At 41.9% G+C, this 16,255-nt stretch overlaps 1 protein-coding gene and 1 non-coding gene across 2 annotated transcripts; both read right to left on the bottom strand.

Annotated features, from left to right (window-relative positions):
- Window positions 1-694: 694 nt before the first annotated feature.
- On the bottom strand, window positions 695-14,160 carry Ptchd3 (patched domain containing 3). Its single transcript, XM_021178422.1, has 4 exons — window positions 13,119-14,160; window positions 12,293-12,414; window positions 7,885-8,030; window positions 695-2,524 (listed from the first exon to the last, which is right to left on the bottom strand). The coding sequence occupies exons 1-4, from the start codon at window positions 14,073-14,075 to the stop codon at window positions 1,029-1,031; spliced, it is 2,721 nt and encodes a 906-aa protein (XP_021034081.1). The 5' UTR covers window positions 14,076-14,160; the 3' UTR covers window positions 695-1,028.
- LOC115032680 lies at window positions 6,865-7,007 on the bottom strand. Its single transcript, XR_003838309.1, has one exon. It is a non-coding gene; the product is annotated as a small nucleolar RNA SNORA48 (small nucleolar RNA).
- Window positions 14,161-16,255: the final 2,095 nt, after the last annotated feature.

Genomic DNA, 16,255 nt, shown 5'->3' with positions numbered 1-16,255 from the left:
TTGGTCTTGTTCCCTGACCTTAAAAAGTCCTTGGCTTAACTGTACCTTTCTGAACTATGAATTTCTCCATAAGATTTTCTACATCAGAGCCAGTATCAAAAACATCTTAACCTAGCTTCATCAACAATTTTATTTTTCCAAATGCTTTCTAAGGGTGGTGGTCATTTCTTACAAGCTACATTTCCAAGTTCTTTCCTAGGGTGGTGATTGAATCATTAATCTGCCCCAGCAGCAATGCCTGAAAGAGGTCAACAACTTTATTAGTACCAGTGATACTGCCCAGAGAGACGCTGGAAGCCCCTTAGAGTTTTCATACAGTTCTTAGATTAAGAGGGAAGTGAAGGCAACAAGCAGAGCAGAACTGCATAACAGCATGAAGTCCTCAGAACACTTAGTCCTCTGAGCCAGCTTCTCCTAGTGAAACCTATGACTTCGAAAGCCCTGCCACTCCTCTTGTGTGGCCCTAGGCAATTTATTCAGTTTACCATTCAATTATGCCCCTCTCCCTCCTCTCCTCCCAGTCCCATCCTCCCACCACCACTACAAAGGTGATTTCGATCATGGTCTTTACTACAGCAATAGGGAAATAATGGAAGACTTACTGTAGACATTAGAATAAACATAACACTTTTCTTAATTTGGTAAAGAAATTTTAATTTTTCTCAGAATATTTAAAGAACAATTTAATGGGACAGTGGCTATTTTTATTTTTAACACTTTCTATGTGCTTTCAGTAATATATTAATTCATATTTTATTAGCATATACCAATTGCACAAGCTAATGGTTTTCACTAAGACATTTTCATACATGTATACAATGTGCCTTGTTTATATTCTACATTACCCTCCCTTCCCTCTCACCCCTACCCCTGCTTCTTCTTACCCCATAATCACCCTTCTAATTTAATTTCTATCTTTTTCTACTGACCAATCTTAATTAGTGCATTTTATAATCAGACTGGATTCAGGCCATCAGGAATTGTATAACTGGTTAGGGTTATTTGTTAATGTGTATTCAAACAAACTTTCAAAAAAAGGTTAAGAATACAGGAATAAAAATTAGGCCATGGGCAGCCCCAAAAAACATAACAAGAAACATAATCTTAAAAAATGTCCTGAAAATGTAAGCTTTAGCTGCAGATAAAACACACACCCCTATTATTGTTGAAATTGCACTTTGCAACACTGGATAACCTAACAGATATAATGCCTCAATAGACTTTTTGTTGACTGAAGGCTCAGTACTGGAAACAAATGCATAGGAGATGTGTGCAGAAAAATCAAAAGAAAACCCTATACAAATAACAAGATTAATCATGGATATGGAATCAAGATTAACATTCCAGAATGCCATGAAACCTGTCACTCCCACAATCACAGAAGCAATAGCAAAAGTGACCCACAGGGAACACACTGGATGAGGAATTAACAATAAGGAAACAATGAACATAGCTGTTGATGCAATCATGACATTTCTAACAGTGTTTTCGATTATTGCAGCATACTGATCAAAATATATGAATGCTTGGTTATATACCATTAAGGGAACTTCACAGTTTTCAGCTATACTTCGTAACTTTAATAACATTCTTTTCTTATTGCTTGAGGATGAAACATCTACAATCTGGATAAAGCCTCGGGAAGATGTGATTTCATTTGATGAGGAGATATTAATATCATATGTAAAAATGGGGAAAAATTGTAAAAAGCCTGCAATATTATTCATAAAGGTATTCTTGTCATTAGGATTATTTCCGCTGCTATTCATGTATTGCATATATGCCTCCAACCAAAACTCTGTGAGATTTTTATCTACATACTCATTTTCTTCAAATTGTGTCATACATTTGTCCAGTTTCTGTCTTACGTCATTATCCCAGTAGTTAACACTTTCAGTAACAATGACCATAACTCTTGGACCATAATCTGAAAAGTAATCTTCCTCTACATTGAAGTAGGGTGTGATATAGGAATCATCACTTGCCAGGTTCCGAAGATCTAACCCTTCTTGCACTTGGAAGCACCCATATATACTGCTTATGATATAGAAAATGTATAGCAGCACCACAATAAACTTGGCTTTGGAAGTGGTAAGAAAAGGACCAAAATAATCTCTAAAGAACAAATTCATTGGATGGTTATCTTCTCCATGTTTGTCTATCAGTGAACCGAATGGGACACAGCAGGACTTTTTAAGTGAGGAATATTTTTGGTCTGGCTTTTCCAGCCAGCGGGACCATGCAACTTCTCTTTTACCATCCAGAGCCATAACTGCTCCAAAACAGGTAATACTATAAAAATAGCAAAAGAGCAGGGTTGTTCCTGTATAGATGCAAAAATACTGTACAGATCTGAAAGAGCTGGTGATTCCTGTATAGAAAGCAAGGACATTGGTGATGGTGGTGATCGTAATAGACACTGCCACCTTTGAATATGAATTGGAGAGTCGTTCTCTTATGCTCTCTGAGAGGCTGGTCTTCTGCCAAGCAGAAATCATGATAAACATGTCATCAACACCAACACCTGGAACAAAAGAACAGGCCCTCAAATATATTAATAATATACAAGTTAAAACCCGGAGCATTTTCAGTTGCTTGCCTTGCAAATCTCTGCTTGAACACTTTTTGTTCAGGCTGTTTCAGGACTTAGATCAGAATTTCTCACTCATTCCTCTGTAAGAAGTCTCAGCTCTGTACATACCTGTTGTCTGTGCACAGCATACTCTACTGTTTAACCAGGGTGCCTTCATGATTAAATGAGGACATCTACCTGATATCCCTTACATACTAGTTGAAGCAGCATCAGCAATCTTTGATCACATGAGTAATTTCAACCAGTATACAAATACATCTATCAAACATTCTGTTACTTGAAATGCAAACTGGCAAGTATGTTTATAGATAGCATCAGGCCATATTTTTAAAAAAAGCCATTTGGATTAAAGCACCTACTTTATAGAAATACACACAAATCTAGTATCCCCATGTTGTGGGAAATATTTTTAAAATTCTGCAAGTTCCTACGCTACTCTCTGCCTTGCAGTCTCACCACCTCTGCCTCTTGGCTATCCCGTGTCGGCAGTCTTCCCTTCTCTGGTATGCTTACCTTCTTAGCCATCCACTGCCTATGGTCAGCAGTCCCAAATTCCAGTAACTCAGTGAATCAAAACTCTAGAAGCTTATAATTAACCAGTCAGATTTATATATCAATAAAAATCTCAATTCACAAGGTGCTCACACAATAATTTCAGAGCCAATTGATAATGATACAAGCTGTCCATTTAGATTAGACAATAATACTGCAATTATACTATCCCTATATGATATTATAGCTACCTGCTACTATTGAAAGCCACACAGAATCTGCATCATCCTGTTTGTCCTCCATCTTCCTCTTTCTCTTTCTCCTGTGTTGCTCCCCACATCTGCAACTCTTAGCCCCGCCTCCCTTTTCCCTGTCCAATCACAGGCTTCTTGTTGTATTAATATTTAAATTAATCGGACAAAGAAAATTCTGCTACATCCCCACTTGCATTTGACCCCCAGTATGTGGTAGACACAATGTTTCACTGGTCCTGAGATTAGAGAGCAGTGTAGAACAGAAAATTTCAGAATCCTTGCCATGATGCTTGAGAGCTTTGAGAATCCTAATGTAAAAAAAAAAAAAAAAAAAAAAAAAAGGGAGACAGAAAAGGAAGGAGACTAGACAGTCCAATCCTGCTGCAATGAATTCACTTGAGACTACAGCTGGGTCTGCTTGCACTTGTGTGTGCTTTTATTCCCATGTGTATTTTACAGTAAGTCTTGGAACTGCAATGCTGATCTCTACTTCTTTTTCATAGATTACAAGTTAAGGTGGGAGATACTGGGAATCACAAACTGGCCTGTAGTTCAGATATTCATGTACATGATGGAGGGAGAACGATCCAAAACTTGCACAAAGATAGAGGGATTGTCATAGACTGTATAGTGGCACCCCAGGACTAGCAGCTCTCAAGTCTCCAGCTGAACAAAGGGAACAATTAGAGACACTGAGGACCAAGAATGGAATACATCGGTCTCTTAGATGTTTAAGAACCGACTTTATTACTCATAGAATTTTATTCAGAAATTCTCCTCATAGTTCTTAAGTTGCTGGAATCACATATACAAATCTATACATACACTCCTGTAGATACAAACTGTACAAATACAGTGATTACAGACTGACTTGCAGTAAACACATCTCCCTTAACTATAGCTACTGATGACTGTATAGAAGCATCACATGTCAATAAAAAAACCTATGGCCAATGAGCTGAGGCAGGAAATAGGAGGTGGGAGTTCCAGCAGAGAGGGTGAGGGATTCTGGGAAATAGTCAGGCATGGGAGATTCCAAACACTGGAAGAGACTGACACATAAACCTGAGAAAAGGTAACTACTCTGAGAAAGTAGAGTAGAGTGAACTGGATTATTGAGATATGAGCTGCTCGGGGAAGGGAGCCAAAGCTTATGGCCTAAGCGCTTATTCATGAACTATTCAGTCTGAGTCGTGATCTCAGGGCACAAAGCGGCTGGGAGAAAAACCACCAACTATAACTGTGGGCACACTAGCTGAGTGTACAAACATGAGGGTGTATTCTTTTTTATTTTTTTTTAAAGTTACGTGACCTCACAGTGTCACTTTTTTTTTAAAAGATTTATTTATTTATTATATGTAAGTACACTGTAGCTGTCTTCATACACTCCAGAAGAGGGCGCCAGATCTCGTTACGGTGGTTGTGAGCCACCATGTGGTTGCTGGGATTTGAACTCTGGACCTTCGGAAGAGCAGTCGAGTGCTCTTACCCACTGAGCCATCTCACCAGCCCCGAGGGTGTATTCTTAAGAACAAGGTTAAGTTGATGTACAATATAAACCCATTTACTATCTACAGGAAAAACATTATTTCTCTCAAATGTGTATTTGTGTGTGTGCATGCTTACTCTTAAATTCTAAAAACAGCATAAAAAAAAAAAAAACAAACCCTATAATCTCCCTGTCAAGGATAACCCTGAAAAACTTAAATATTTCAACTAGAATTTGCTCTATGTAAATATTTTATTTTTGTTTAACTTTTATTCTTTGTTCTATATCATGCACCTCATTCTTTTTTTTTAAAGATTTATTTATTTATTATATGTAAGTACACTGTGGGTGTCTTCAGACACACCAGAAGAGGGCGTCAGATCTCGTTACGGATGGCTGTGAGCCACCATGTGGTTGCTGGGATTTGAACTCCGGACCTTTGGAAGAGCAGTCGGGTACTCTTACCCATGCACCTCATTCTTGCTCATCTCCCCATTCCCTCATATCTGCCCTTTGGCCTTTCACCTCCCCCCCCCCCAATTAAAAACCACAAAAACAAACTAAAAACAAATCATAGAGAACATGTCATCATGGACTCTGTAGTGTGTCACAGTGTGTCTCACAATATATCCCTCTGTCCACACATTTTCACTTTTAAACTTTCATTGCAACAACTTATTGGTCTGGTTTGAGGTCTCTGGCTCCAGTAACACAATCAATACTGGCTTCTCACCAGGCTTCCTCCCAGTTGTCCTGCTGTTGCCCTGTGTCATGGAGATCCTGCAGCTTTGGATCAGTAGGATTGGCACTTTCAGGCATTCCAACCATTTATAGATGATAATTCGGGGATGTGCCAACTCAGAGCCCTGGGTGGTAGCTGAGTTAATAGTCAGTGTGCCAGTTCTTCCTTATCCATACCACCATTGTGAGCTCTCCAGCACACAATGCTGCTCCTGCTAGGCCACCCAATGCTACATCATTAGTAGACAGGACAGTTCTCCTGTTCATATGCCCTTGAGGCTGGCCCCACCTGCACCCCTGCCTCCAGGGCCAGCTCCATTCTGCTGCCCAATCAAGGCACAGGGCCTACTCTCCCAAGTGCTGCAGCCTGTGAGGAGCTGGACCAGCTCTCCAGCTCCCAAACCCTCAGGTTTGGCTCATCTGTGCCCTTACCATCATGGCCAGCTTCATTAAGCACCCAGGCAAGGTACAGGGCCCACTCACCTAAGGGTTACAGCTGGTAAGGAGCAGGGCTAGTTCTCCCACACTAATAAGCCTATGGGTAGCTTTCACAACTGCAGAAGGTGGAATAGGGTTGGGGTGGGAGGTGGGAAGGGTATCACCTCTGTGCCACCACATAGCAGATGCATCCTCGATTCAGCTCTCCCACACTCAAACCCTTGGGGCTGACTCACCCAAACCCCTGCTATCAGAGTCGGCTCCACTGTGCTGCCTGGGTGAGGTACCCTGCAGGCCCACTCTCCCAAGTGCTGCAGCTGGTGAGAGATGAGACCAGCTATCCAGAACACTGCAGCCAGTGAGGGGCAGTTCTGCATAGCCCCTGGACATCCATGTAGCCCCCAGTGGTTGCCATGACCAGGGATACCCCCATGTTCTCTAGTTGTAATATGAGCCATGGACATTGACACTGACCCCTGCTGCTACATAAGCAAGGACCCAGACATGGCCCACAGCAGCAGCTTGGGCTGGGACTTCACGATGGCCCCTGGTAGCAGGGTTGGCCACTCCCAACAGGCTATTCCTCTCCTCCCTCAATCTCCAGATCCACCTCTCTTCATAACACTCAAGCTGCTCCACTTCTCTCTCTCATCTGCCCACCACACACTTGCACATTGTGGTGGCTCCTGCTACAGGCTGGCCACATGGCTGGCGAGCCCCTGGGTGACATCTTCCAGTAAGTGGATGTCTATGGCCTGCTTGTGAGGTGCACCAGAGGGCAGGTCTTTGGATGGCATGACTGAATGCAGGTCTCTGTCTTCCTACTTCCACTGTGCTGCCTGGATTTGATTTGAGTTTTATGTGTCCTAGGCATAAAACAGCTTTGGCCACTAAGCCAGGCATCAAGCTAGGATGAACAGAGGACTGCCATCTGCTCTGCCTTTGACTGAGATAAGAACACCACGGCCACCAAGGTGCCTCTTTGCTCATTGCCGGGGGATGGGGGGGGGGAGTATCTTGTTTTATAATGAGAAATTTTCATTTAATTACATTTGTATTTTTTAAAGGTTAAATATGGTTTCAATGTTTTAATATGTTTGATTTGACAAGTTCCATATTGATATGGGATCAAGTTGCTTTCAATATTTTCTTATTCAAAACACACCAAAATAAACCTATTTATTCTATTTATGATCAGTCACATTTATCACATAAGTTTTATAGAAGTGAAATTCCTTGTCTATAGCTCTCCCTTTTTAAGTTCTTTTATTTGCTACAAACTTGGGGGAATGAAAACCAATTTAGGGCTGGCGAGATGGCTGAGCGGGTAAGAGCACTGCCTGCTCTTCCAAAGGTCCTGAGTTCAAATCCCAGCAACCACATGGTGGCTCACCACCAACCGTTATGAGATCTGATGCCATCATCTGGTGCATCTGACAGCTACAGTGTACTTATTTATAATAATAAAACAAATCTTTTGAAAAAAAAAGAAAAAGAAAAAGAAAACCAATTTATACTTTTCCTGCAGTAGGCTCTAGAAAGTGCTCATTTACACAACATCCCAGAATGATCTCACTTGTTTTGATGAATCAAGAAAAAAAGAACACTTTTTTGTTTTGTCTTTGTTTTTTAGATTAATGTGTATCCCTTGGTACAAAATATTTCTTCTTGTATTTTCAGGGGTTTCTATTTTGTTTTCTATGTGTGAACTAATGGCCATATTTCTTTCCTCTATTTGTCTAGGGCACTATATTTTCCAACTCTTAAGACAGATAATGTATACTTTCTGTTGTTTGAGCCAGCTAAACAAAATGCATTCCCATATCCACTGAACATATCTACAAATTTAACACAGCTTCATATTTTTTTTAACTCACCAAGAATAAGAAATGGTGAATTTGCAACTATGATCACAAATGGGACCCCAAGGTGCAGCATCAGGCCAAAGCCACTCACCACTGACATGGCAACAGAAAACACTCCAAAGACTGCAACACACATTTTGTTTCTTATACAGTCCAACCTGTAAATTTAGAGGGAAAAATAAGAACTTATGATGGTGGCTTCCATATTGTTTTAAGGCTAGAAATTGCTTCAAAACAATGACTGATACCCACACTTACAAATATAAGGAAAAGAAAACCGGTGAGGACCCTAAATGTGAGGATGAAAACTAGGAATTCAATGACGTTGATCACATTCCAAAAGGTAAAGAGTTTTTTACCTGCTCTCATTCCAGCAAGGAGGCTGCAGTCCAGAATCATCTGGGAAAGCAAAGCCTTGCAACATCTCATAGACCTGCTAGGAGGAGCCTGGAGAGCCAAGCCACTGAGAGATTGGATCCTCAGTCTGCCCAGCGGAGTTCACAGAGAGCTCTAGGATGTGTCTTTCATAAATCATCACCCATGTTAATCTGTGCTTTCTGGTGATGCAGATATTCTTTTTGAGTCATCCCTGCTCCTATAAGTATCCCCAACCCATACTCCTTTTAGGAATCCCATTTAAAAACTCATTACATCAACAAACTAACTCTGTTGCAATCATTACTTTGATCTGTTGTGTTTCCCTTCTGGGTGGATAGATATGTGTTGTGTCTTCCCAAGAAAATAATGTCATACAATAACCACAAATGATGTTTCAGTTAACAAGATTATTTGGGGCAGTGTAAAATGCATGATCAATAGGAGTTCCAGAAAATAAAAATGGGGCTGAAAACATGTCACCTAGTGAGTGAACAGGTAAATATGAAGGAAAATAAAAACTACCACAGAATAATCTTCAAGAAAATTCATAGTGAAGGACTTAGTAGCTATTAAGACCTAAAAAAAAAAACCAACAAAAACAAACAAACAAAAAAAAACCAAACAAATCTCTTCCTTAAAGAAGTTAGAAAAGATGCTGGAGAAATGGCTCAACAGTTAAGAGCACTGGTGGTTCTTCCAGTGGTCCAGTGTTTGGTTCCCAGCATCCACATAGTGGCTCATCATTAGGTGATTCACCACCATCTTCTGTCCTCCATGCACCAGTAATGTATACAGCACATTGGCATACATGCAAACAAAATACCCATATACAAGAAATAAAAAAATTCTTTTAAAATTCACTAACTTATTTCATCAATATATTTATTTAATTATTTATCTTTTGTCCAATATGCCACTTCGCATTCTTTTATTTATTTATTTACCTCTCAAGCACTGCCCCCCTTCTGGTCCCTCCTTCAGTAAGACTCTCCCCCATTCCTCCTCCCCTTCTCCTCTGAGAGGGTGGGGCTCCCCCTGGGTATACCCCCACCCTGGCATGTCAAGTCTCTGCCAGATTAGGTGCATCCTCTCTCACTAATGCCAGACAAGGCAGCCCTGTTGGGGAAGGAATACCATAGTCAGGCTACAGCTTTAGGGAGAGCCTCTGCTCTAGTTATTGAGGGGCCCACATGGAGACTGAGCTGCACATCTGCTGCAAATGTGCCAGGAACCTCATTCTAGCCCACGTGTGTTCTTTTGTTGGTGGCTCAGTTTCTGAGAGCTCCCAGAGGTCCAGGTTAGTTGACTCTGTTGATCCTCCCAGAAATAAACCCACATACCTATGGACACTTGATTTTTGACAAAGAAGCCAAAACAATGCAATGAAAAACAGAAAGCATCTTCAACAAATGGTGCTGGTCTAACTAGATGTCTGCATGTAGAAGAATGCACATATACCCATATTCATTGCCCTGCACAAAACTCAAGTCCAAGTGGATAAACATAAAACTGGATACACTAAATCTCATAGAAGAGAAAGTGGGAAATAGCCTTGAATGAATTGGTACAGGAAACACCATTTCCTGAACAGAACACTAATGGCTCAGGTGCTAAGATCAACAATTGATAATGGGAAACTGAAGAGCTCCTTGTAAGGTAAAGGACACTGATCGTAGGACAAAACAGCAGCCTACAGATTGGGAAAAGATCTTCACTAACCCTACATCTGGCAGAGGACTAATATCCAAAGTATATAAAGGACTCAAGAAATTAAACTCTAATAAACCAGATAACACAGTGGGTGGGTGGATGGGAGAGCACCCTTTTAGAGGCAAAGTGGGGGTGGGATCGGAGGTTTGCAGAGGGAAGACCAGGCAGGGGGACAACATTTGAAATGTAAATAAATAAAATAGCCAATACAAAAATAAAAAAGAAAAAATGGAATACTGAGCTAGACAGAGTCATCAGGGAAATGCAAATTAAAATGACACTGAGGTAAAAAAAAGTTAAGAAAAAATTATATTTAAAAACCCCACAAAACCTAAAACTAATAAGTTTTCATCAAGAGAGGTTTAAGGCACACAATTTACTTGCAAGCAAATCAGCAATTAAATGAAAGAAAGAAACCAAGCAAACATGCAAGGGTCCATCTCACAATGGCAGCTGAACTTCACAATACTGCCCACCTACAACTCATTTTGAAGACAAGAAAGATACAAAATTGATAAGATCACTGCTTTTCTTCCACAGTCTCAAAGAACCACTGAGTCCAAGCAACATATGCCAAGGTCAGAGTACCTGAAAGACCATTGTGTGAAGCTGTAAAGGTGAAGTCTAGAATGTTTTTGGTTTGGTTTGGTTTGGTTTGGTTTGGTTTGGTTTGGTTTGGTTTGGTTTGGTTTGGTTTGGTTTTTCAAGACAAGGTTTCTCTGTGTAGCCCTGGCTGTCCTGGAACTCACTCTGTAGACCAGGCTGGCCTCGAACTCAGAAATCTGCATGCCTCTGCCTCCCAAGTGCTGGGATTAAAGGCGTGCGCCACCACCGCCTGGCTGAAGTCTAGAATGTAATTGAGACTTTAATGTGTTGAAGATGTCAAAACCATAATACATATATCAAGGAGAACTGCATATATTGAATGGAACAAGCCCAAGAGAGGGACTCTAGGCAACATAACTATAATGGCTGAGGCATCCAAGTCCATTGAACCTGAAGTTCCAGATTCCAGACATATAAAGTTTGTGTTTGCACTTCTGGGTTTCAGTCTTCCCTTCCTCCACTGTTTCCTCACTATGTCACTCTGCCTCCTTTTTGGAAGAGTAATGTGTATTCAGTCCCATTTAATAAGGGAAGTATATAATTTATTTTTTTAACAGGGAATCACAGTTAAGAAGTTAACTTGAGTCTCAGAAGAGGCTTTAACTTTTTAACAGTGCTAAAAGTTAAAACTATGGGGACTTTAAATAAAAGATTTGTAATTTTTATTTTATGTGTATAATTTTGTACCTCAGTTATAGTGATGAGAAGGGAGGGTCAGGCCAACTAGAACTGGAGTTACAGGCAGTTGTTGGCCACCATGTTGGGTGCTAGGAACTGCATCCAGGTATTCTGCAAGAGCAGCAAGTCTCTTAACTGCTGAACCATTTATCTAGCTACTACTGTGGGAATGTTTAAAGTAGGACTAGATTTGTCCATCATAAGATGGCCATGAGCCTTTTGGGACTGGGGGCAGAAAGTGTTAGTTAGAATGAAATAAGTCCCCCCATGGGCTTATGTGCTTGAGTACTTGGTCCTCGGTTCCTCAACACTTGGTACTGTTTTGAGGAAGTTATGTAAGGTTTAGGTTGTAGAGCCTTGCTAGAGAAAGTGTGTCACTGGGGCCCAGCTCTGAGGGTTTGTAGCCTTACTCCACTTCTTCTTGTCTCTGTTTCCTATGTGTGGATGGAACATGGCCACCCAGACCCCTGCTCCATGATCAATTGTATCCCTCAAAAAACAAGCCAAATGAAATCTTTATTCTTTAAGTTTCTTTTAGTCATGGTTTCTATCACATGGAAAGTAACTAATACAACACTGTAACTTATGAAATGAAGTGACAAGGCAAATATATGACAATAAATTTCTACTTTTTTAAAAGAGAAAAATTCAATTTAATAATTTGAAATCTGTAAAACTAGGAAAGAAAATAAAAACTAAAGCTGACAGAAGTTTCTTCGTCTTTTCTGCTTTCGATAACAAAATGCCTTAGACCGAGTAACCTATAAAGAGCAGAAGGGTAAAGTCGGCAAAATCAGAGGTATGAAGTAGACTAAAGTTTGTCTGGGTCTCTGGAGAGGGATAAGCAGGTATTGCATAATGAACATGGAGCCGCTGTTAAGAGGGATGGGAAAACCTTGTGAAGCAGATACTAGTGTTGGATAAACAGGATGGATATGGTTAATATTACCAAATTGTTCACTTAAAATGAAATATTGCAAGGTGTATATGTTCTATCACAATATTATTATGAAGTAAGAAGTTAAAAAAAAGTTAGTGAGAGTTTTACCTGGAGCATGATACAACTGCAAAGAGTATGATTAAAATGTATGCCAAGTGAAACAGGGGGATCACGGTCTTGGAGGTTGCCTCAAACTCCAGCTGCCTGGAAAGGGATGTAAAGTAGACCACCTGCAACAAAAAACATGCCCAGGAAATAAAGTCAGGTTACAGATTCTGTCAACGCACGGGCACTACTGATGCTTCAGCCTGTTGATGGGCACACTGTAAAAAGTGGACCATTTGCCTCTTCACATAAAATCTGTAGCATGCTTTCCAATGTCTCCTTCAAAATGCAAACAACTGTGAAACCTTGTCCTCCTTCACAACTGTGGAACGTGTGGCATTTTATAAATCTTGTTAGATTGCCATCTTCTCATATTTTAATATCAGTATCTCTTTAGGAAACACTTGGCCTTCCAGTAAGCATTCACTTTCACTTGGGATTGCTGGCCCAGAGATTTATCAATCTGTCTTCTAAAATAGCATGACAGACCTTGAAAGTTTTGTCTTTTCATTTCGTTAGATACAAACAGGCTTTAAGGACTCCTAGGAATAAGAGGAGGGGTCACTAAAAGAAGTAATTTTCAAGTGACTTAATTAGAAAACCAAACCCTACAGCAAATGTGAAAATCAGTTTCTATACGAAACGGAATTACTGACACAGAATTTGTGTAGAGACCAGAAAGATGCCAACACATTTATGATCTCTGGCACCATCCATGTTCCAATAGGTTTTCACTCTAAGCACAGTAAAGCATTCCCAGCTTAAATGCAAAGGTCACTTTGTCTCTGCCCTTAGTGGCCTCCCTTGCAAACCCTAACCTCCAGAATACCTCTATCTCTTCCAGGGTCAGACTGCTCTTCATGTCATTAAAATGGTCAAGAAAGTGAGTCAGCCATGCCTGGCTACGTTCACTGTCTTCGGGGTCCTCCGTCTTGAGGTAGTACAACAGTCTCATTGCTCGGGACTCCACGAGTCGTTGACTTCTTCCAGTCATTTGGCCCAAAACATTTCCCCCAAAGAAGCCCGCTAAGTAGATGAGCTGGGTGGGCGTGTTGTGGATAGGAAAGGTGAGGTCAGACAGGTTCAACGACGAGTTATGCTGCCAGGAAAACAGCAGAGGGTTGGGCGGCACGCACAGCGTCTTGTACTTGGCACACACCTCTTGGTATAGGATCTGCGTTCCATTTTCCTGGACAACTTTCAGCGCCTGCACCGCCTGGTCCAGCTTGCTCACCTCTTTGAATATTTCCGGCTCCAGCAGTGAGTTGGCGAGGGACACCACCAAGATGGATGCAAAGTTGGTCTCGGAGCTGGTCCTGGAGGCAGAGAAGCGGTAAGTGTCATTGGTACTGAAATGACCCTGCACAAAACGCCGCTCTGCCTTGGCCGGGCTGCCAATCGGTGTGTACTGCTCCTCCAGGTTCTCCTTTTCCTTGGGTAGGAAGATGAGACCGGTGCCCAGGGAGGCTGTCAGCAGTGCAGGCCCGAGCAAAAACAGCCAGGGGTTTGCGCCCACTGTGGCGCCAAAGCGTTGGAAGCCCCTCGACAGCGGTGCTTCCAAGCAGTTGGTGTGGCAGCGACGCGGCGGAGGTGCCTCCTGACCCAGCGGCGGCAGGCGCTCCAGTGGCGGCCCGGTGGTCCAGCTAGGGCCCGCCTCATCAAGTGGCACGGCTTCCAGTTGGCCTTCCGACGGTGCCCCCCGCTGCTTCTCCGCCTCTCCAAGCTCCACCTTGGAGGGCGACTCCCCCTGCTCCTCCTCTCCGGGCGCCACCTTGGAGGAGATCATGTTGCCCACAGCTGTTCAGAGGAGCTGCTGCAGAGCTGTTTTCACCCCAACGGTTCAGGACCCCGGACCGTTGGTTGCTCCTGTGCCCGGATGCAGAGGCGACGGTTGGGAGCACGTGGGCGAGGCGCCTTTCCTGGTGCGGGTCTGTTCCAGAGTCAGAGTTAGTACTAGATCCTCCTTGGCACAGAGCATCTCCTCACGCTCCGCTTGTGGAGCATCCCTCTTCCCCTGTACTTACCAAAGCCCTCAGTGGGAGCATAAATTTAACCCTTCTACTTTGGCGGCCCAGTGGCTGGGACAACTTCACATTTACTTTGTTGTCATGTGTCCCTACTAGACGGTCAGAACCCCGAGGCTGAGGATTATTATATCTAGTTTTGCTAACAAATTTAAATGCCAACCAGAGGAACATAAGTATTTCTTAGAGGAAATACTGCTCATACTACTTAAACAGTTATCTATCAATCTAAAGTTTACACAGTTCCCAATCTAAATGAAAAGTGCACCAAGACAGATTTGGGGACCATTATGAGTTAGCATCCAAAGAAGGAAGTGTTTAGATGGCTGCTTCCAGTTATTTCCTCAGAAGCCAAGTAAGATGACTGCTACCAGATAGTGTTTATTGGAGACTGGTTAAGACCACTTAACAAAGTTTCCTCTAAATGTGTTGCTTGTGTGTTTGTAGAGTCTATGAAACAGAACGAGTTGCTTTCACCACAGCAGAAGATAAGTTCTTTGGTCATTTGCTGAATTACCATGCCCATCCTGCATGTTTCTTTACCCCAAAGTAGGAAGGGCCTAACAGATTAAAGATGCTGCTCCCTCCATTTTTAAAATAAATTTAATGAGTATTAAGCGATTAGGATTACTTACAGGAGCAGGGGCAACCCACAGACAGCTGTATCCCCAAAAAGACCCACCCTCCGTCAACAGTGTGCCTCTTAGAGTTAGTCCTTGCCTACAGGAAGCTGGGAAAGGTTGGAGTATCAGGGGAAGATTTTGTGAAATTCCTTCAGAGATCCAGTTAAGAACCCAATTACATTCAGAACTAGGTATCTTCTGTATATTTTTGTTGATTTTGTTGCCATAACTGTAGGCTAAGATCTCCTGTGGGTCATCACAGCTGTTCTACCACATGGCAGCAGTGGATGTGTTAAGAGGAGTTACCTATCACTTTTGCTTAAACTGGTCAGTTTATGGTTTGTCATAAATTACAGCTGATGCCACATACAGTGGTTTGCACTGGTAGCCCTAACTATTCAGGAGGTTGGGACATAGATATAATATAAGTTCAAGGCTAGTTTGGACAGCATATCAAGGTATTGTCTCAAAACAAAATATTGGCCCTGAGGAATGGGGCTGTAGTTCAGTGTTGAAGTGTTTGCCTAACATGTACAAGATCTAGGACTTCATCCCAAGTACCACAAAAAATGCAGCTGGAAAAATTCTAATAATGCATGGACTAACTATTGCTCTATCCTGTCATGCTTAGGGATAGAATGCAAGTGATGTTCAGGGAAGCACACCTAACAGTAGCATCCAAAGTAAACTGGAACAAAAGATAAAATGAATAAATATAGTAAGTACAGAGCTCAGACATTAGATAATAGTTGCTTTATTTAAGGCAGAAATTGGGAAGACAGCTTGTGGTGATCTGAGTATGCCTAGCCATGGAGTGTCACTATTTGGAGGTGTGGCCTTGTTGGAGTAGGTATGGCCGTTTGGAATAGGTCTGTCACTGTGGGCTTGGGCTTTAAAACCGTTATCCTAGCTGCCTAGGAGTCAGTCTTCTCCTACTGGCCTGCAGATAAAGACGTAGAACTCTCAGTTCCTCCTGCACCATATCTGCCTGCATGCTGTCATGTTCCCACCTTGATAATAATGGACTAAACCTCTGAACCTGTAAACCAGCCTCAATTAAATGTCATCCTTTGTGGGAAGCCACATGTGCTGTTGCAGAGTGGCACAGGCTTCTGCTAGCCACCACGCATACATAGGCAGAAAAGTTTTTTGCCAAGATGAGGTTTTGAGAATTGACCAAAATTGACCAATCAGAAGAGAGAGAAATTGATCAATCAGAAGAGAGAGAAATTGACCAATCAGAAGAGAGAGAAATTGACCAATCAGAAGAGAGAGAAAGTAACCAATCAGATAAGAGAGAAAGTAACCAATCAGATGTA

Source organism: Mus caroli, chromosome 11 (genome assembly GCF_900094665.2).
Source record: "Mus caroli chromosome 11, CAROLI_EIJ_v1.1, whole genome shotgun sequence".
NCBI classification, from domain to species: domain Eukaryota; kingdom Metazoa; phylum Chordata; class Mammalia; order Rodentia; family Muridae; genus Mus; species Mus caroli.
This window is presented reverse-complemented; position numbering and strand designations above follow the sequence as displayed.